Here is a 23,106-nt window from a genome sequence, read left to right on the forward strand (position 1 = left end):
GAGAGCTTAAAGAGTGCTATACAACTTCTTTTGCATCTTAATAGGTTATGACTCTGAGACTTTAAAATAAACATCTATTGCAGTGATAAAACTTTCAAACATTTGTTAAAACAAATATAAACCATCCATTCATTTTCTTGTGTGAATCTGCCAAATATTCATGACTTTTTAAAAAAATGAGTATTATTAGTCTCTGTGTGGATATGTACATGTGTGCTCATGGAGGCCACCGGAGGGCATTAGATCTCCTTGAGCTGACCTGATAATTAGTTGTGCACCACTTAATTTGGGTGTTCAAAGCTGAATGTGGGTCCTTCGTAAGAGCAGGAAGGCTCTTAACCACAGAGACATGTCACTGGGCCCTGATTCATACTTCTATAGTGATTGCAATACCAATACAAGCATGAGATATAACTGTAACTTGACTTAAGAAACTCCTGAATGGGCTGGAGAGATGGCTCAGCAGTTAACAGCACTGACTGCTCTTCTGAAGGTCCTGAGTTAAAATCCCAGCAACCACAAGGTGGCTCCCAACCATCCTTAGTGAGATCTGATGCCATCTTCTGGTGTGTCTGAAGACAGCTACAGTGTACTTACATATAATAAATAGATGAATCTCTTTTTTTAAAAAAAGAAACTCCTGAATGATCAGATTCTCTGCATGTTGGAAGACAATGTCAAGGGCATTTATTCACAGTTTTTTCCTTTTGTTTCATTAATAAATCAATCATAAAATAACTGGTTCCATTGAGACAGGGTTTCTCTGTGTAGCTCTGGCTGTCCTGGAACTCTCTACGTAGACCAGGCTGGCCTCAAACTTAGAGATCTGCCTAGCTCTAACTCCTGAGTGCTTAAAGATGTGTGCCACCACTGCCTGGCCTAAACTTGTCTTTTAGGAAAAACTAAGAGTTTCTGGGATACAAAAGAGTATTTATATTAAATATTCTAACATATAAGAATTTTTGATAAGGAAAATGTCAAGGCAACGTTGTTTAGAGATAGATAATGGTTGGCGCATGCTCAGAGTTAGTAGTAATAAACACATAAAACACCATTTCAGGTGAGTTGAAAGATGTGGGAATATTTGGCAGACTTCTTAGCCAGCTGATATTGAACTTATTTATGCAATTAATACTTCACCAGAAAAGTACCTTTGCATAAGATTTAGGGACAAAGATCTGCAAATTTCTTTTCAGAAATAGTAGTATTGAGTGGTCTTCAAATTATGTGTCTTACAAAAATAGTTTTATTTTAAACTGTGTGTGTGCACACACGTGCACCCTTGCATGTGCAGTGCCATGGAGTCCAGAGGAGAGTGTCAGACCCCTTGGAGCTAGAGTTATCGGCCATTGCAAGTCACCTGACGTGCTAGGAAATGAACCTGGCTTCTCTGTAAGAATAGTCTGTTCGCTCAACTGCTAAGCATTTCTTCAGCTCCTAAATCAAGTATCCTTAACTTACAGGCTTCATGGATGGATAATTTCATGTTAAACCTGTACTCTCCTCTCTCCCAGCCTGAAACCTGCTTGCTCAGGGGTGGAGCTTCCCGCTCAATCTTTCTGCCACGCCCACTGCTGGAACCTGCCGCTTTGCTGTTCCGAAGCCATCACGTGATCACCCTGCTACTGGACCCCAAGATTATTTAGCGGGAATTGGACCCCTCCCTCTTCCTTCATAACGGAGTGCCAAAATAGTAAAAATTGAACCTTGAGCAAAGACCTTTGTCTTGGTTCCTTCCTTATCTCGCGCAGCCCAGCCCCTCTTCTCTTCCAGGTTTCCAAAATGCCTTTCCAGGCTAAAACCCAGGTTGTAATCTATTGGCCAGACACAACAAAACCCTTCAGTGTCATGGCTTTTAACTTCTTATATTATTTAATTATTTTAAATGGAACTTAGGAATGATTTCAACAACTCTAGGCAGAATCAGAAAACAGGGAAGAAAAATATCCCCCATTTATCCTCACCAAGAGCCTCAAAATACACACACAGACACACAGACAGACAGACAGACAGACAGACACACAGTAGACACCTAAATCATGAAGTTCAGCTAAAAATAAGGGCTTAGCACAGAGGAGATGGTTCAGTAGGTAAGAATGGTTGCCCAAGCCGAGGACCAGAGTTCGGATCCCAGCAGCTACGCTGGGTGTTTCTGCAACAGCAGGAGGTAGGTTGAAGGTAAAGCCATGAGAACTGCTGGGGTCTGTTGACCAGATAGTCTAACAACAATGGGATGAGCTCCAGATTTAATAAGAGACCCTGTCTCAGCCGGGCGTGGTGGCGCACGCCTTTAATCCCAGCACCCGGGAGACAGAGGCAGGCGAATTTCTGAGTTTGAGGCCAGCCTGGTCTACAAAGTGAGTTTCAGGACAGCCAGGGTTATACAGAGACATGAAACTCTGTCGGAAAAAAAAAAAAAAAAAGAGAGAGAGAGAGACCCTGTCTCACGGTAGTGACAGAGCAGGACACATGACATCTTTCCCCTGGCTTTTGTACATGCGTACTGGTGTGCACAGATTCCGTCTTACGTCTTACAGTTACATACAAGCCACCCCCATGTACAAATAAGAACCAAGCTAGGTGTGGTGGCAAACACTTGAAATGTCAGACGTAGGGAGTTAGAAGCAGAAGGATCAGGCGTTTAAGACTAGCCTTGGCTACATAGTATGTTTGGCTTTGGGACCATCCTGAGCTACATGAGATCTTGTCCTACAAAAAACAAACAAAACCCAAACAAAAATACAAAATCCTAGGCTGGAGAGATGGGTCAGTGGTTAAGAACATTGGCTGCTCTTCCAGAGGTCCTGAGTTCAATTCTCAGCAACCACACAGTGACTGGCTCAAAACCATACATAATGGGAGCTGATGCCTGCTTGCAGCATGCAAGCATATAAGCAGATGGAAAATTCATATACATAAAAATACATAAGCAAATTAAAAAATATAAAACCCTGACCAAACAGTCAACAGAAAGAAAACAGGGAGTGGGAGCAGGGGGATGGGGAGAGACTGAGAAAGAGCTCTGAAAAACAACGGAATTCTGCAAAAGACTTTACGAACGTCAGCTGATTTCCGGAAAGGCAAAGTAAGTCTCAAACTTGCTAAACTGCTTAAGACAGCAGAATAGACCTATCTCGTTCCCATTCTTGCAGCCCACGATCCTTTTATTACAGGCTGTGAAGCAGACGGGGAGAGCTTCAGAAGGTCTGTGGAAATGCCGCAAACTGTATTAAGGATGACGGATCTGCCTCTACTAGATAAGATTTAATGCACGTGTTACAAGTCAGATGGATTTGTGGACTAACTCTCCTACCGTTATGTTAGGGCCTATGACGGAAATGCAAGTAAAGAATCTAAAGGTGGCTTACAGAGCAGTACTGTTCAGTTCAGCTTCCCGTGATGATAGAATGTTGCTGGCTCTTTTTTTTTTTTTGGTTTGAAGTTTGTATTGTGTAACTGAGCCAGCTGAGCAACCTGAATTTTAAATTGTCTTCTATATTTTAATTAATTCAAATTTAAATATTCTTTTAAAAACAAGTAGTTACAGTATTGGACAGTGGTGTGTTGTCTTATAGTCAAGGTTTGTGTGCTTGCGCAAAACATCATGACCAAGAAGCATGTTGGGGAGGGAAGGGTTTATTCAGCTTACACTTCCACTTTGCTGTTCACCACCAAAGGAAGTCAGTACTGGAACTCAAGCAGGTCAGAAAGCAGGAGCTGATGCAGAGACCATGGAGGGATGTTACTTACTGGCTTGCTTCCCCTGGCTTGCTCAGTTTTTTTTTTTTTTTTTTTTTCTTATAGAACCCAGGGCTACCAGCCCAGGCATGGCACTACCCACAATGGGCTGGGCCCTCCCACCCTTGATCACTAATTGAGAAAATGCCTTACAGCTGGATCTCATGGAGGCATTTCCTAAAGGGAGGCTCCTTCCTCTGTGATAACTCCAGCTTGTGTCAAGTTGACACACAAAACCAGCCAGTACATGTGTAGGTGCTTTGCCTGCGTGTTTTTCTGTGCTGTATATAAGTGCCTTGTGCCTGAGTGGAGAGGCTAGAAGATGGCATTGGACCCATTGTAACTGAAATTACAGTGAGCAGCTATGTGGGTACTGAGAATCAAATGGGTCCCCTGGAAGAGTAGCCAGTGTTTTTAACCTCAATGGGTAGCCCCTTTAATTGACTTAGATATATATGTAGGTCTCTCTCTCTCTCTCTCTCCCTCTCCTGCAGAGTTTTCCTATGTAGTCCAGGCTGATCTCAGATTCACAATCTCCCTAGATTGTCCATGGATATATGGTGACTATTTAACTGGTTGCTCAAACTGGTACCCACTGAGGAAGTCTGAAGGTACTTTCTACAGTTACAACATGATGTGAGGCATAACCTATGACCATCCAGGACCAATAGGAATCTCCCTTTTGTAGGGCAATTCACCTTTACTGCACTTAGTATCAACTGGGGATACATATCATTTAAGCATCTTCTGAAAGCACTTATATTTTCTTTTTTTTTTTTTTTTTTTTTTTTTTTTTTTTTTTTTTTTTTTTTTTTTTTTTTTTTTTTTTTTTTTTTTAATATTTTTATTACATAATTTCCTCAATTACATTTCCAATACTATCCCAAAAGTCCCCCATAGCGCCCCCCACTTCCCTACCCACCCATTCCCATTCTTTTGGCCCTGGCATTCCCCTATATTGGGGCATATAAAGTTTGCAAGTCCAATGGGCCTCTCTTTCCATTGATGGCCGACTAGACCATCTTTCGATACATATGCAGCTAGAGACAAGAGCTCCAGGGTTCCGGTTAGTACATCATGTTGTTCCAACAATAGGGTTGCAGATCCCTTTAGCTCCTTGGGTACTTTCTCTAGCTTCTCCATTGGGAGCCCTGTGATACATCCAATAGCTGACTGTGAACATCCACTCCTGTGTTTGCTAGGCCCCGGCATCGTCTCACAAGAGACAGCTATATTTGGGTCCTTTCAGCAAGATCTTGCTAGTGTATGCAATGGTGTCAGCGTTTCGAAGCTGATTATGGGACGGATCCCTGGATACAGCAGTCTCTAAATGGTCCATCCTTTCATCACAGCTACGAACTTTGTCTCTGTAGCTCCTTCCCTGGGTGTTTTGTTCCCAATTCTAAGAAGGTGCACAGTGTCCACACTTTGGTCTTCATTCTTCTTGAGTTTCATGCGTTTAGCAAATTGTATCTTATATCTTGGGTATCCTAAGTTTTGGGCTAATATCCACTTATCAATGAATACATATTGTGTGAGTTCTTTTGTGATTGTGTTACTTCACTCAAGATGATGCCCTCCAGGTCCATCCATTTGGCTAGGAATTTCATAAATTCATTCTTTTTAATAGCTGAGTAGTACTCCATTGTGTAAATGTACCATAATTTCTGTATCCATTCCTCTGTTGAGGGACATCTGGGTTCTTTCCAGCTTCTGGCTATTATAAATAGGGCTGCTATGAACATAGTGGAGCATGTGTCCTTTTTACCAGTTGGGACATCTTCTGGATATATGCCCAGGAGAGGTATTGCTGGATCCTCCGGTAGTACTATGTCCAATTTTCTGAGGAACCGCCAGACTGATTTCCAGAGTGGTTGTACAAGCTTGCAATCCCACCAACAATGGAGGAGTGTTCCTCTTTCTCCACATCCTCGCCAGCATCTGCTGTCACCTGAATTTTTGATCTTAGCCATTCTGACTGGTGTGAGGTGGAATCTCAGGGTTGTTTTGATTTGCATTTCCCTGATGATTAAGGATGTTGAACATTTTTTCAGGTGCTTCTCTGCCATTCGGTATTCCTCAGGTGAGAATTCTTTGTTCAGTTCTGAGCCCCATTTTTTAATGGGGTTATTTGACTTTCTGGAGTCCACCTTCTTGAGTTCTTTATATATATTGGATATTAGTCCCTTATCTGATTTAGGATAGGTGAAGATCCTTTCCCAATCTGTTGGTGGTTTTTTTGTCTTATTGATGGTGTCTTTAGCCTTGCAGAAGCTTTGTAGTTTCATGAGGTCCCACTTGTCAATTCTCGATCTTACAGCACAAGCCATTACTGTTCTATTCAGGAATTTTTCCCCTGTGCCCATATCTTCAAGGCTTTTCCCCACTTTCTCCTCTATAAGTTTCAGTGTCTCTGGTTTTATGTGAAGTTCCTTGATCCACTTAGACTTGACCTTAGTACAAGGAGATAGGAATGGATCGATTCGCATTCTTCTACATGTTAACAACCAGTTGTGCCAGCACCATTTGTTGAAAATGCTGTCTTTCTTCCACTGGATGTTTTTAGCTCCCTTGTCGAAGATCAAGTGACCATAGGTGTGTGGGTTCATTTCTGGGTCTTCAATTCTATTCCATTGGTCTATTTGTCTGTCACTATACCAGTACCATGCAGTTTTTATCACAATTGCTCTGTAGTAGAGCTTTAGGTCCGGCATGGTGATTCCACCAGAGGTTCTTTTATCCTTGAGAAGAGTTTTTGCTATCCTAGGTTTTTTGTTATTCCAGATGAATTTGCAGATTGCACTTTCTAATTCGTTGAAGAATTGATTTGGAATTTTGATGGGGATTGCATTGAATCTGTAGATTGCTTTTGGCAAGATAGCCATTTTTACAATGTTGATCCTGCCAATCCATGAGCATGGGAGATCTTTCCATCTTCTGAGATCTTCTATAATTTCTTTCTTCAGAGACTTGAAGTTTTTATTATACAGATCTTTCACTTCCTTAGTTAGAGTCACGCCAAGATATTTTATATTATTTGTGACTATTGAGAAGGGTGTTGTTTCCCTAATTTCTTTCTCAGCCTGTTTATTTTTTGTGTAGAGAAAGGCCATTGATTTGTTTGAGTTAATTTTATATCCAGCTACTTCACCGAAGCTGTTTATCAGGCTTAGGAGTTCTCTGGTGGAATTTTTAGGGTCACTTATATATACTATCATATCATCTGCAAAAAGTGATATTTTGACTTCATCTTTTCCAATTTGTATCCCTTTGATCTCCTTTTGTTGTCGAATTGCTCTGGCTAGGACTTCTAGTACAATGTTGAATAGGTATGGAGAAAGTGGACAGCCTTGTCTAGTCCCTGATTTTAGAGGGATTGCTTCAAGCTTCTCACCATTTACTTTGATGTTGGCTACTGGTTTGCTGTAGATTGCTTTTATCATGTTTAGGTATGGGCCTTGAATTCCTGATCTTTCCAAGACTTTTATCATGAATGGGTGTTGGATCTTGTCAAATGCTTTTTCCGCATCTAAGGAGATGACCATGTGGTTTTTATCTTTGAGTTTGTTTATATACTGGATTACGTTGATGGATTTCCGTATATTGAACCATCCCTGCATCCCTGGGATGAAACCTACTTGGTCAGGATGGATGATTGTTTTGATGTGTTCTTGGATTCGGTTAGCAAGAACTTTATTGAGGATTTTTGCATCAATATTCATAAGGGATATTGGTCTGAAGTTTTCTATCTTTGTTGGGTCTTTTTGTGGTTTAGGTATCAGAGTAATTGTGGCTTCATAGAATGAGTTGGGTAGAGTACCTTCTGTTTCTATTTTGTGGAATAGTTTGTGAAGAACTGGGATTAGATCTTCTTTGAAGGTCTGATAGAACTCTGCACTAAACCCATCTGGTCCTGGGCTTTTTTTAGTTGGGAGACTGTTAATGACTGCTTCTATTTCTTTGGGGGATATAGGGCTGTTTAGATCATTAACCTGATCTTGATTCAACTTTGGTACCTGGTATCTGTCTAGGAACTTGTCCATTTCATCCAGGTTCTCCAGTTTTGTTGAGTATAGCCTTTGGTAGAAGGATCTGATGGTGTTTTGGATGTCTTCAGGATCTGTTGTTATGTCTCCTTTTTCATTTCTGATTTTGTTAATTAGGATGCTTTCCCTGTGCCCTCTAGTGAGTCTGGCTAAGGGTTTATCTATCTTGTTGATTTTCTCAAAGAACCAGCTCCTTGATTGGTTGATTCTTTGAATAGTTTTTCTTGTTTCCACTTGGTTGATTTCACCCCTGAGTTTGATTATTTCCTGCCGTCTACTCCTCTTGGGTGAATTTGCTTCCTTTTGTTCTAGTGCTTTTAGGTGTGTTGTCAAGCTGCTAATGTGTGCTCTCTCTAGTTTCCTTTTGGAGGCACTCAGAGCTATGAGTTTTCCTCTTAAAAATGCTTTCATTGCGTCCCATAAGTTTGGGTATGTTGTGGCTTCATTTTCATTGAACTCTAAAAAGTCCTTAATTTCTTTCTTTATTCCTTCCTTGACCAAGGTATCATTGAGAAGAGTGTTGTTCAGTTTCCACGTGAAGGTTGGCTTTCTATTATTTATTTTGTTATTGAAGATCAGCCTTAGTCCATGGTGATCTGATAGGATGCATGGGACAATTTCAATATTTTTATATCTGTTGAGGCCTGTTTTGTGACCAATTATGTGGTCAATTTTGGAGAAGGTACCATGAGGTGCTGAGAAGAAGGTATATCCTTTTGTTTTAGGATAGAATGTTCTGTAGATATCTGCCAGATCCATTTGATTCATAATTTCTCTTAGTTTCACTGTGTCCCTGTTTAGTTTCTGTTTCCATGATCTGTCCATTGGTGAAAGTGGTGTGTTGAAGTCTCCCACTATTATTGTATGAGGTGCAATGTGTGCTTTGAGATTTACTAAAGTTTCTTTAATGAATGTGGCTGCCTTTGTATTTGGAGCATAGATATTCAGGATTGATAGTTCCTCTTGGAGGATTTTACCTTTGATGAGTATGAAGTGTCCCTCCCTGTCTTTTTTAATGACTTTGGGTTGGAAGTCAATCTTATCAGATATTAGAATGGCTACTCCAGCTTGTTTCTTCATGCCATTTGCTTGGAGAATTGTTTTCCAGCCTTTCATTCTGAGGTAGTGTCTATCCTTTTCTCTGAGATGAGTTTCCTGTAAGCAGCAAAATGTTGGGTCTTGTTTGTGTAGCCAGTTTGTTAGTCTATGTCTTTTTATCGGGGAGTTGAGTCCATTGATATTAAGAGATATTAAGGAAAAGAAATTGGTGTTTCCTGTTATTTTTGATGTTAAAGTTGGCATTTTGTTCTTGTGGCTGTCTTCTTTTAGGTTTGTTGAGGGATTACCTTCTTGTTGATTCTAGGGCGTGGTTCCTGTCCTTGTATTGGTTTTTTTCTGTTATTATCCTTTGAAGGGCTGGATTCGTGGAGAGATAATGTGTGAATTTGGTTTTGTCGTGGAATACTTTGGTTTCTCCATCTATGTTAATTGAGAGTTTGGCTGGGTATAGTAGCCTGGGCTGGAATTTGTGTTCTTTTAGTGTCTGTATAACATCTGTCCAGGATCTTCTGGCTTTCATAGTCTCTGGTGAAAAATCTGGTGTAATTCTGATAGGCTTGCCTTTATATGTTACTTGGCCTTTTTCTCTTACTGCTTTTAGTATTCTATCTTTATTTAGAGCATTTGTTGCTCTGATTATTATGTGTCGGGTGGTATTTCTTTTCTGATCCAGTCTATTTGGAGTTCTGTAGGCTTCTTGTATGTTCATGGGCATCTCTTTCTTTAGATTTGGGAAGTTTTCTTCTATAATTTTGTTGAAGATGTTTGCTGGTCCTTTGAGTTGAAAATCTTCATTCTCATCCACTCCTATTATCCGTAGGTTTGGTCTTCTCATTATGTCCTGTATTTCTTGGATGTTTTGAGTTAGGATCTTTTTGCATTTTCCATTTTCCTTGATTGTTGTGCCGATGTTCTCTATGGAATCTTCTGCACCTGAGATTCTCTCTTCCATCTCTTGTATTCTGTTGCTGATGCTTGCATCTATGGTTCCAGATTTCTTTCCAAGGGTTTCTATCTCCAGTGTTGCCTCATTTTGGGTTTTCTTTATTGTGTCTACTTCCCTTTTTAGGTCTAGTATGGTTTTGTTCATTTCCATCATCTGTTTGGATGTGTTTTCCTGTTTTTCTGTAAGGACTTCTACCTGTTTGATTATGTTATCATGTTTTTCTTTAAGGATTTGTAACTCTTTAGCAGTGTTCTCCTGCAATTCTTTAAGGGATTTTTGTGCTTCCTCTTTATTGTCTTCTTCCTTTTTAGCAGTGTTCTCCTGCATTTCTTTAAGTGTGTTATTAACGTCCTTCTTGAAGTCCTCTATCATCATCAGGAGATATGCTTTTAAATCCGTGTCTAGCTTTTCCGGTGTGTTGGGGTGCCCTGGACTGGGTGAAGTGGGGGTGCTGGGTTCTGATGATGGTGACTGGTCTTGGTTTCTGTTAGTAAGATTATTACGTTTACCTTTCGCCATCTGGTAATCTCTGGGGTTAGTTGTTATCGTTGTCACTATTTAAAGATTGGAGCAGAAGCTTTGTTCCACTCACCAGCAGTCCCAAAATCCTGCGGCGGGGGTCGTGGGTAGCTGGCAGGTGTCAGGCAACCCTGCGCTCCCGCTACCCTGGCGCTGATCCGGCCGGGTGAGGCCTGTGGCCCTACTCAGGCTGGTTTCTGCTTCCCTAACTAATGCAGTCTCAGGTCCCGCGCAATTGGATTGGAGCAGAAGCTGTGCTCCCCTCACCAGAAGTCTTAAGATCCTGTGGCGGGTGTTGTGGGCAGTTGGCGAGTGTCAGCAGACCCTGCGCCCCAGCTGCTCAGGTGCTTTTCTGACCGGAAGAGGCTTGTGGCCCTGTGTGGGCCGGATTTCTCTCTCCCCAACCAGAGCAGTCTCAGGTCCCGCGTGATTGGACTGGAGCAGAAGCTGTGTTCCACTCACCAGCAGTCCCAAAATCCTGCGGCGGGGGTCGTGGGTAGCTGGCGGGTGTCAGGCAACCCTGCGCTCCCGCTACCCTGGCGCTGATCCGGCCGGGTGAGGCCTGTGGCCCTACTCAGGCTGGTTTCTGCTTCCCTAACTAATGCAGTCTCAGGTCCCGCGCAATTGGATTGGAGCAGAAGCTGTGCTCCCCTCACCAGAAGTCTTAAGATCCTGTGGCGGGTGTTGTGGGCAGTTGGCGAGTGTCAGCAGACCCTGCGCCCCAGCTGCTCAGGTGCTTTTCTGACCGGAAGAGGCTTGTGGCCCTGTGTGGGCCGGATTTCTCTCTCCCCAACCAGAGCAGTCTCAGGTCCCGCGTGATTGGACTGGAGCAGAAGCTGTATTCCACTCACCAGCAGTCCCAAAATCCTGCGGCGGGGGTCGTGGGTAGCTGGCGGGTGTCAGGCAACCCTGCGCTCCCGCTACCCTGGCGCTGATCCGGCCGGGTGAGGCCTGTGGCCCTACTCAGGCTGGTTTCTGCTTCCCTAACTAATGCAGTCTCAGGTCCCGCGCAATTGGATTGGAGCAGAAGCTGTGCTCCCCTCACCAGAAGTCTTAAGATCCTGTGGCGGGTGTTGTGGGCAGTTGGCGAGTGTCAGCAGACCCTGCGCCCCAGCTGCTCAGGTGCTTTTCTGACCGGAAGAGGCTTGTGGCCCTGTGTGGGCCGGATTTCTCTCTCCCCAACCAGAGCAGTCTCAGGTCCCGCGTGATTGGACTGGAGCAGAAGCTGTATTCCACTCACCAGCAGTCCCAAAATCCTGCGGCGGGGGTCGTGGGTAGCTGGCGGGTGTCAGGCAACCCTGCGCTCCCGCTACCCTGGCGCTGATCCGGCCGGGTGAGGCCTGTGGCCCTACTCAGGCCGGTTTCTGCTTCCCTAACTAATGCAGTCTCAGGTCCCGCGCAATTGGATTCGCACTTATATTTTCATAACATTTTATGGTTTTCTTTATCACCGCAAGCATTTACTGGTAACTAATTTCTGCTTGCCCAATATTTCCCAATGAAATCACAAAGGCACATGCTAAATGACCAACTTAGACTATAAGCAAGCAATTAATGGCACTGATATGAGCTGGAGTTGTTAGGGGTTCTCTCTTAGCTCTTTGCCATTGCACGGGGACCAGATTAAGAGTCCCTGTGTATGAGCAATTACTTTTCAGAATGGGAAGAGTCACTGCACAGCACCTCAGGTTTCCCATAGTCAGAGCTCAGCCTTATTTCAAATAGCCTAGAGGGGTTTTCTTTTGGTACTAAATATGGAACATATATTATTGAATAAAAGGCATAAAATAATTAAGAAAAATATAGTTCTAGTTGCATCAATAAACCAAATGTCTCTAAAGCGACAAATATGACAGTACACTCACTCTTACGCAATTTCTCTGGTTGCTTAGCTTTTCAAATCCCACCTACCTTTTAACATATTTCATGTTGCATGCAGTACAGTTCCTTATGAAGAAAAAAATTACTTAGTGAGTTAAGAGGTGTGTGGGTGAACACACCAAGGGTGTGTTATTCCAGGAATCTTAGTTGGTTGGAAAAAAAAGAGAGAGAAAACCAAACAGCTCCACAGTAATTCAAAGAATCAGAGATAAGCCAGACGCACAGTTTTGTTCACAGGTTTTACCCACCTGATTGCTCGGATGACGGTTTTAAGTGGTGGGGTGAGGTCCTCCACAGACACATCACACTGGCATCCTTTCTCATCATACACATCATCAATGCCAAGGGCTGTGTCAGCTGCAAGAGACAAACACCACCAGCTTCTGGTTAGGACATACTGGGTTGTTTGTCTCACCCTGGAGAGGCGGGGGCACTTGCAGACTGAGCATTTAATCAGCTGATGAGGTAGAAACCCAGCCATTGATGTTGCCAAATCCTTCTACAAATTCATCCCTGTCCTTGATGATTTGACAGGAACATTTTCCCCGAGTTGTTCTCCACCTGGAGGATGGTGGTGACAAATTTGTGTTGATCTGCTTGTACTTTTTGCACTGGTCATTGAAAGCTAATAGGTGTTATTTAAATTGCAGTTGTTTAGAGTTGAGGAAACTGTCTTTGGATGCTTAAGTTCATTAGTCTGCCTGTACAGAGCTGAACTCCCACGACACTGACCTCATTAGCTCTGTTGCTGAACCAGTTACTTAAGCAGCAGACCAGAGAGGGCTGACTACTTATTGCTTGCTGGCCTGGCAATGGTGGGGTGGTGAGAGCGCTTGCTTAAGCAGATACAACCACAGCCAAGGGAAGAGCGGTTTGCATATGAAAATCAGTTCCATATAAACCAATTAGATTAAGTTTTGGGTTAATTGTAACATTTGGGAATGTGCGTCTATTATTACCCCTGGCTGTTCACAGTGTGGGAGTAAGGCACAGAAGGCTATGAAACTTTTCTAAGGACATATGAAGACTAAAGCGATAAATCCAGAGCTGTTCTTCGGACCTCTTCCCATGTGTCCCCTTTGCCTGCTCTCTTGGCCTCTGGCTTCCCTTCTGTAGTACTATTCCTTTCATATGACTATGTGCACAGACCGCATTGACATGAAGATTCAGCTTGGAGCAGTCTAGTTACCTTGACTGTGTGCTGCAGTACTTTATATCTTATAGGAGCTCTGGATGCGTATATATGAGGGAGCTTCTAGGAAGAGTATACAAGGGAAAGAGAAGACAGACAGGTAACACATATAAACTGACTGACTGACGGCTGAGACCAGCATCCTGTGAGCTGCACAGATACTAGCTCCTCAGAGGCAGTATCAGATCACACTCCTTAGGGCTTCCAGTATAGAATTTTTGGGAGCATTTGTTACTCTGCTTCAAAATTGAGGCATGTGACTGCTTTGTCTCATCTGAACTCTAGTGAGGGGTACTACGCTTCAGAAAACCATGGACATAGGAGAGGACATAGGGAGGGTAGCTATAACAATTTCCATATTGATGACCTCTTGAAAAGGTAGACCAGCTTTATATTAAACAGCATAGGTTGCAGGGTCATTTGTTTGTAAATAAAAATGCTATTATTTGAGAACATTTTTACAGACATTAGATGTGTTTTGGTCAAATATGATATTTCTTCTATCCTAATATCAAATATACTATTTCTTCTATCCCAATTTTTCCTTGATTCACTATTTTGCCACTCCCTGCCACCTTCCAACTGCATGTTGTTTTTCCCCATTGAGACCACTCAGTGATCCCAGAATATATGTGAGTAGAATAGGCCATCTCCTGGAGCCCCTTGGGGACTGCATTCTTGATTTCCCCCTCCTGGAACAGTACATGGGAATTGTCCCAGAACAGTGCATGGGGATTGTCACAGTTACCACAAAGTGCAGATAATGAAACCAGTGCTCACGGCTGACTCAAGATGGAACTGACACTCCATCAAGCAATCAAATGACAGTGATCTTTTGGGTTACTGCTGTACTTTCTCAACCCTAGCCTAGATATCAAGAAGATACATGGTCAAACTACCTTGGTGGGAAGAAGTCTAGACTGAAAAGAGAGTCAGACACCAACAGTGTTTATATTCAGGTGTGTCTTACTGGGCAGATTTATCATACCATTTTATAACTCAAAGATTCAGGTACAAATTCAACAATCATTTCTGCTTTGTAGATTACATTTATTTAGTGAGTGTCTGTGTGTACATGTATGTGCCACAACATGTATGTGAAGTCCAGAGGACAAACTGTGGGAGTTGATTCTTTCATTCTGTTATGAGGGTTTTGGGGATCAAACTCGGGTGATAAGTTTGGCAGTAAGCAATCTTTATTGGTGTAGCTACCTTATCAGCCCTCATTTCTGCTCTTTTGGTAGGTTTTGTTAGAGCAAATAAACACCCAACATATCTCTGCTGGTGAGTGTGGGGCTAGGGTGCTAACTAAGATGTTATTCTCATCCTTATTCCAAAGCCCCCCCAAATAAGAAAGACAACATTATTTTGCTTCATTCATATCTTGGGACATCAAGTTTCTTTCTAGTATTGTTAATAATTCATTATAACTCTTATGGTTCCCAACAACTTAGAACCCTCTATGACTATTGAGCAGCTGGGGATGGATGATCGTCAGTGGAGGCTGGATCTCTGCTCTCCCCTCACGGGCTAGGCTGTGAAATTTTGGTAGATTCATGAGATTCTCAAACATATCTGGACAAAGCCTAGCCATGGTATCCAAATGTCAGTCAAATAAGGTGCTCCAAGTGCCTCTTGCTTTGGACAATCTTCCCATCTTGTGCTGTTCATCTCTGGCACAGAAAAAGGAGTATAAAATACAACTGTTTTCATTTGTGCAATGCTTTTCTGTTTTTTTTTCTTTTCTCCTTAACATTCCTTCTCTTCTCTCCCTCCCTCCCTCCCTCCCTCCTGCCCTCCTGCCCTCCCTTTCTTTTTTGGTGTTCTGTGTTTTGTTATTGGTGGGCCAGGACCTTGATCATACCAGGTGGGCATTCTGTCTCTGAACTGTATCCTTAGTCCCATTTCTTATTAATTTGATAATTAGAATTGATATATTCTGAAGTTGTTACCCTCCATTTAGATTTAGAAAAACCTAGAATAAACATTTGGGGAAAAAAATCTCATAGGGCAGCGGTGGTGCATGCCTTTACTCTCAGCATCTGGGAGGCAGAGACAGGCCTCTGTGAGTTCCAGGTCAGCCTGGAGTACAGCGTGAGTTCCAGAACAGCCAGAAAAATGCTGCCTGGAAAAACCAAAATTCAATCCAAACCAAATCACTCATTAAAATTGTTACCTTTTATAGCATTTGGTAAGGATAACTTTTCTCTAGGTAATAAAGAAAGTAGATGGCATAGAAGGAATTCTGGAAACATCTAAAATCATTTTCCCCCTCTTATGAAAATCTAATACCAAGATGCAGGTGTTGATGAAAGGGCAGGCAGTTTCTATTTCTTTCTCTTAGTAAGCTGCCTTTTAAGATTCAGTCCCTCTTGGCGATTTTGAAGAGACACAGTTGGTTTCAGTCTTGGCTGCATTTTAGAACGTGTCAGAATCACCTGGAGAGTAGGAAAAAAACCCCAACTTCCAGGCTACACAAAGATCAACACTGGAACTGAAGGTAGAAGGCAGGCAGCAGAAATGGTACACGGGCTGGCCATAGAGCAGTTGCCCTAATTCTAATCTAGTACACCCAGACCACCACCACTAGAACCAGACATCAGAAAACACAGCTGCTTTTCAGATTGTAGAGAAATCCAAGTGCAGCTGGCTGCAAGAAGCACTGACCATGGCTGGGCTAACGACAGGGACTCTCTGAACCACAGCTGCTGAAGAGGGTGTTTTTAATGATTCTCTGTTCACTGTGCGTGGAGTCGTGCATGCATGCATGCATGCATGCATGCGTGTGTGTGTGTTTGCTGTGGATATGTCTTATGGAGTTACAATTTGAGACAATATAAGTGCTCACAAGACAGCAGGAAATGCTCACATTTAGAAAACACATCCTCAGATGAATCAGTGAGAAGGTTTTGTGCTACTACGAAATACTAATTATTGTGTAGTTCAGCCTGAAGGTGTCAGCCTTCAATGGAATTCCAGTTCCTATCTCCGGTCCCCAGTGCTGCCTAACCTGACTCCTGAAGAGTTCATATTATCCCTCATAAAGAAGCACCTGCTGTCTACACACAGGAAAGTTACATCTTCAGATGTAGAGACCAGCATCAGATGAAATCCTTGGAAACCTAGCAGAACACATTTATTTTCTTTCTGTGGCAGAAGAATTGTGTCAGCAGTTTGGGGAAATAGAAAATTATAATGGAGAGAGTCACAGCTTTGATCATGAAGACAGAAAGTAAGTAAATCATAATAACACCAGAAATGTTTGAATTGGAAAGCCTGAAAATTCAAGCAATATTTATGTATCTACTAGGCTTAGGGCATTTAATTGTGATATCCATATAAATGAGCAAATAATTTTTTCAACAGGTGACTTGGGCTGGGGATATAGTTTAGGTGCAGAGTGTGGCTAGCAAGCTCAAGGTTCTGAGTTTAATTCTCCAGCCTTCAAATGATATATAGAAGTACTAAAACTATTCAGTTACTACAAATAAAAATCCACAAATTAAAATCATAGACTTTAATCTATGTAATTTGTTCAAGTGATTAGTAATGACAAGATCAGATGGGTTTAGGACCCTTTAGCATTGGTAGTAAAAGCATAACTCGGAACAAGTTTTTATAGCTATTAAAACTTAAGATCAGGCCAGGGAAGATGGCAACAGCGTTGTGAGGAGCTGAGTGTGTATCTCGAGAACTCATACAGAATTCCAGTGCTCCCACTGAGAGGTAAGGGGTAGAGACAGGAGAATCCCTAGAAGTTACCATGCCAGATGGCCAGACACACAGTGTAATAGTACCCACACTGCTTGATTCGAAAAACCTGCAAAATACAAACAACATCTATATGTCTATCATACTTAGGACACTTAATTGTGTTATTCATATAAATGGGCAAAGAAAGTATTTAATAGAGGTGATTTGGGCTAGGGATATAGTTCAGTGGTGGAGAGTAGGGAGGTCCAAGAACAAGAGACTGTCTCGAACAAAGTTCAGGGTTGACCCCTGTGGCTGTCCTCTGACTTCTACATGCACCAGTACCACTTTTGGGTATGTGGATTCACTCTCTCTCTCTCTCTCTCTCTCTCTCTCTCACACACACACACACACACACACACACACACTTATCAGTTCCTTAAGAAATTAAAAGATGTTTTTTTTTTTCTTTTTGAGACAGGGTTTCTCTGGATAATCCTGGCTGTCCTGGAACTCACTATGTAGACCAGGCTGGCCTCGAACTCAGAAATCCGCCTGCCTCTGCCTCCCGAGTGCTGGGATTAAAGGCGTGCGCCACCACGCCCGGCTAAGATGTTTTTCCTAACTCCTAAAATTGACATTTTTTGGGGAAAGGAAAGTTAGAGAATGAACTAAAGTTTTGCTGGCCACTAATAACATATAGCTTTTGACATACAGAGCATTCAAAAAACAAAGGTGAGTTAGAATGAAGGAAATAATTTTTTTCAAAGATTCAAAATGTCAAAGCAACCAGGATTGTGGTACATTTGTTACAGTAAGAGTGTGAGAGATCCCAGTGCACATATAGAAAGGAAACATACAAAGCCATCTGTCATTGGGCCACAGGGAACACACATTGAAATAGCCACCATTAATGATAGTGACGACCAATTTGTTACATTCTGTCATGAGTCATGGTATATTCTCCAAAGGTTCCTTCCTTTGCTGTTTATTAGATTAAAGTTGCCCTGTCACCCACTAGCATCTCACAGCACCTTAAATATCTTCCTAAATTTAGAAGGTTCATGTTAGACATGTGCTAAGCCAAGGATAATTTCTTTGATCTGAGTAGAGTTCAGAGTGACATATTGGGCCCTGGAGCAGTAACATAATCCTATTTCTCTATGTCCTTGACTTGGCCCCTTTTTCAGTCCTGTGCTAGCTGCTTCGAAGTTACCAACAGATTGTCTGGGTCCCTTAGGCACAAACAAATAGCCAACCCAGGAAACAGATCATATAATGTTTGGCCTAGACTTATCTCTTTTCAAACACTATTTTTAACTCTACCTTTCTCCCATAATAACATTAACACATGCTTGTTAACATTTATCCTTTATCAATTTCATTCTTTGCCTGACCACATAATATTGGTATGCGTTAGGGAGGTACAACATGACGTTTTTGGTCTCCGTTATTGAGTCAACATCCTGTTATGTTGCATACCTACATGTGAGTTCTTGATCTTCCTGCCTCAACCATGCACACCACAGCCAGCATGATATGATTTTGTATTCATGTACATGATGGAACATGATCAAATCAGAGAATTCAGCATCATCACCTGAAGCTTTCTACCTCTTCTCTCTCTCTCTCTCTCTCTCTCTCTCTCTCTCTCTCTCTCTCTCTCTCTCTCTCTCTCTCTCTCCAGGTTTCTCTGTGTAGCCCTTGCTGTCTGTGAACTCAGAGATTTGCTACCACTGTCTAGCTTACATTTTTCCCCCAGAACTAATTTTTTTAAATCAACTACTGATGGCATACAAAAGAATAAAAGTACACCTAATTTAAATAATCAGTGCTTCGTGAAATGATAATATACACTACATCACAATGTTAAGCCTAACTGTCAAGATGCACCTCTTTGGTGTTTCAAAGAGAAGTTAGGGCACGATCAAAATTAGAGCTCACAGTTTGGGCTCATTTGGATGGTAAAAGATGATTTTGTAGTTATATCGGCAGGGTGTGATGATGAAAAATTCATCCATTAGACAGTATAGTGAATAGTAAAAAAAATATAACCAGAAGGGAAAGAATGGGGTGGATTTGATTAAAAAATTATACACATGTACAGAATTCTTAAATGACAAAAGTTAAGAAAAGACAGGTGTATATTTGAGTTAATGCCTGACAAGAAATGATGTCATGGGTTGGTGAGGTAGGCCAGTGGGTTAAGGTACTTGCTGCCAGGCTGGATGACCTGAGTTCCATTCCTGGAACCCACGTGGAAGAAAGAGAGAATGACTCTTACAAGTTGTCCTCTGACCTTTACACACACGTCATGGCATCTGTGCAATGTCCTCCATAAAACAAATACAAGAATAAATGTGGTGGAAATGTAAATAAATGTCTGAAAGTAAATGACATCCATCAAATTTCAAAACAAATCTTTCTTATTTTTCTCCCTCCCTCCCTCCCTCCCTCCCTCCCTCCCTCCCTCCCTCCCTCCCTCCCTCCCTTCCTTCCTTCCCCTTCTTTCCTTCTTTCCTTTTAATTTTTTTGAGAAAGGGTGTCTCTGTGTAACAGCCCTGGCTGTTCTGGAACTTGCTTTGCAGACCAGGTTGGCCTTAAAAGAGATTCATATGCCTAGACATGTGCCACTATGCCAAGTCTCGCAACAGATTTCATTGAGGACTAATTATTTATTTTTTTAATGTTAATTTTAATTTTTATTATATATTTTCTTTATTTATACTTCAAATGTTATCCCCTTTCCTGGTGTCCCCTCTGAAAGCCTTCTATCCTCCCCACCCCCACTCACTAACCCACCCACTCCCACTTCCTGGTCCTGGCATTCCCCTTCCGGGAGCATAGAGCCTTACAGGACCAAGGGCCTCTCCTCCTATTGATGACTGACAAGGGCATCCTTTGATACATATGCAGCTCGAGCCATGAGTCCCTCCATGTGTACTCTTTGGTTGGTGGTTTAGTCCCTGGGAGTTCTGGGGGTACTGGCTGGTTCATATTGTTGTTCCTCCTATGGGGCTGCAAACCCCTTCAGCTCCTTGGGACTTTTCTCTAGTTCCTCCATTGGGGACCCTGTGCTCAGTCCAATGGTTGGCTGAGAGCATCCACCTCTGTATTTGTCAGGCACTGGTAGAGCCCCTCAGAAGGCAGCTATATCAGGCTCCTCTCAGCAAGCACTTGCTGGCATCCTCAATAGTGTCTGGGTTTGGTGACTGTATATGTGATAGATCCCCAGATGGGGCAGTCTCTGGATGGCCTTTCTTTCAGTCTCTGCTCTACACTTTGTCTCTGTATCTCCTCACATGGGTATTTTGTTCCCCCTTCTAAGAAGGACCGAAGTATCCACACTTTTGTCTTCCTTCTTCTTGAGCTTCAGGTGGTCTGTGAATATTGGGTATTCTGAACTTTTTGGCTAATATCCACTTATCAGTGAGTGCACACCATGTGAGGACTAATTTTTTTAAAACACTGGTTCATGAAAACATTTCAAAACATTAAATTAAATGTTCATTGTGATGAGTAATTTGGAGACAGGCTAAGTTCTGTGCTCTGTACAAATTAAAGGCTTTATGCTTTATTACAGGCGAAGTTCAATATTCTAATTGTCTTAGAAAAAATATACACTTCACAATTTAAACAGAACTTACAGTACTACAGTTTGTAGACTATCTTTCCATCTTCCTTCCTTCCTCCTTCCCACTCCCTCCCTCCCATTTTCTTCCCTTTCTGTTCTTAGACTATGTTTCATATATTCCCCTATGTCCTTGAACTTGCTATTGTAGATGAATATGACCTTAACTTTCTCATCTCTTGCTTTTATCTCCCTAATGACTACTAGGATTAAAGGCATGAGCTACAGTATCTGGGTTATGTAGTGCTGGTGATAGAACCCAGGGTTTCCTGTGTGCTAAGAATGTACTGAGTGGACATCTCCAGCCTCCACAAACCTTTCTTGCAAAAAAAAGAGACAGATTTGGATGTTCAAAATGTAAAAAAAAAAATTGTTTTGTGCATCAAGTTGTAGCAATTGTTTTTGCTATCCAATAAAGAAAAAAGAAAGAAAAAAATAAGAAAGAAAGAAAGAAAGAAAGAAAAAGAGAGAGAGAGAGAGAGAGAGAGAGAGAGAGAGAGAGAGGGAGGGAGGGAGGGAGGGAGGGAGGGAGGGAGGGAGGAAGGAAGGAAGGAAGGAAGGAAGGAAGGAAGGAAGAAAGAAAGAAAGAAAGAAAGAAAGAAAGAAAGAAAGAAAGAAAGAAAGAAAGGAAGGAAGGAATAAAGAAAGGGCAGTAATTCAGCAAAACTACCCTGGAAGTAATTATTCTAGACTTTGAACAACAGAGATTACACTGTTAGTAAACACTGAAGAACAACCCATAACAAAGCACCCTGTGCAGCAGGAGTGACAGATGACAGAACAATCATGGCAGCTGTGGAATGTGGGTGTCGGAGTATGCCAGTCTATCTCAGCCATAGCTTGTCCATCACATGCTACAACAACTGCCGGCCTCAGACCCACGTCAATGTGTTCCCTCTTGAATACGCAGGTCACAGAGAATTATTTAAGAGCATTTCCCTCTTCCACCTCAGTAGTGCCCTGGGCATCACAGTAATCCTTAGAAAATGGGAAACCCAGATGCTCCAGATTTAGCTATAGCTCCCACTTAAATAGAATTTGAAGTCCATGTTTAAGCACTAAGTCAAATATAATTTTGCATGACAACAGGTAGATTTTATGTAAGACTTGCATTTAATGTTTATGTCCCATCCAGAAGAATATAATTCTTATTTTATTTATAATTTCTTGGTTATATAGGATATGTGAAGTAATGTCAACATCTAATTAGTAAGCAGTTCCAGCTTTGGTTTCTGTAGATGTGTCAAAAATATCCAACTTGATAGGGACTGACAGAGTATGTCCATTGATCATATAACATGAGCATACCTGTGTAAGAAGGAGTTCGTCTGGCCTATATCCTGGCTTCCAGTCGTTACACCAAATTTTGCTACACCTTATTTGCAGTAAGCCTCCAAGTTCATTGTCACATATTGTAGGCATGAATAAATATCAACTCTAATACTTCACAGTTCCATATACTTCCTCAACATTTTGTGGAGGCATATTCAACCCTATACAGAAGGTACAACAGGGTTAAGTTTCCAAATCACTGATGCTGCCCTTGTGCTCTGTACCAAGAGTTTCTCTCATGGTCCATCTGGAATTTCATGTAGGCATAATCTCCATCACAGCACTGGTTTTAACTATTTCCCTGTAATCCTTGGGTTACAGTGCCTTCATAGGAACCATATTCACTAGATCGAGCCCTGAATCACCAGAACTCATTCGTCCCATCTAGTGTTAGCACTCTACCTGTTAGACAATAACATCTTCCCAGTTTTCTTCCCTGCATTTTAAATTAAATCATAAAGTATAAGAAAAAATTTGGTCCAAAACCTTTGAGGCAAATCTTATTAAAATTTGGCATATTCCGCTCTAATCACATTTCTTCTGCATCAGCTGGTGCTTTCTGTCAAAGTCAATTTCTTAACAGATTGAAATTAAGCATCTCTGGTTGCCATGTAAGAGAAATTTATTCTGAGAGCTCTGGCTTTACCTTATTGTTTTATGGTCTTTCCATGCTATGCTCTAGATATACCAGATGACCCAGTTCCGCCAGGTGCTGTATAGACATCACCTATGGATACTCTTCGAGGTGTGCTATACACATACCCAATCCATCATCTCTTTTCTCCCCCTTTCTTACTTGGCTGGTGGTTTCTGCATGCTTCATTTCCAGTGGGAACTTTGTAAAGTGCAGAGAGTACCAACAAAGGCAGGGAATGCTCAAATGAGGTGAACCTCAGAAGAAGCAGAAGAAACTGTTTAAGGTTCAGCACACATGCAACTTGTGCCACTTGGAAAACTGTAATTGTGTTTTGCAATCTAGCAGTTATTTTTATTTTCAGTTGTCCTAAGCAAACAGCATGGGGTGTGGAGAGAATCTGCTGCAAGTTCAGAGCCTCAGATACAGATCTGC

The 23,106-nt window shown here is 41.9% G+C and overlaps 1 protein-coding gene across 3 annotated transcripts in view; it reads right to left on the reverse strand.

Moving 5' to 3' along the window:
* Kcnq5 (potassium voltage-gated channel subfamily Q member 5) overlaps positions 1–23,106 on the reverse strand; it is a 611,319-nt gene that overhangs the window by 22,066 nt on the left and 566,147 nt on the right. For all 3 annotated transcript variants that reach the window (XM_085835922.1, XM_085835940.1, XM_085835933.1), the window contains one exon: positions 12,438–12,546. In XM_085835922.1, the coding sequence (XP_085692048.1) occupies positions 12,438–12,546 (109 nt within the window). The remainder of the gene's footprint in view (positions 1–12,437; positions 12,547–23,106) is intronic.

Source organism: Mus caroli, unplaced genomic scaffold (genome assembly GCF_978045245.1).
Source record: "Mus caroli unplaced genomic scaffold, Mus_caroli_1 scaffold_1, whole genome shotgun sequence".
In the NCBI taxonomy this organism is placed as follows: Eukaryota; Metazoa; Chordata; class Mammalia; order Rodentia; family Muridae; genus Mus; species Mus caroli.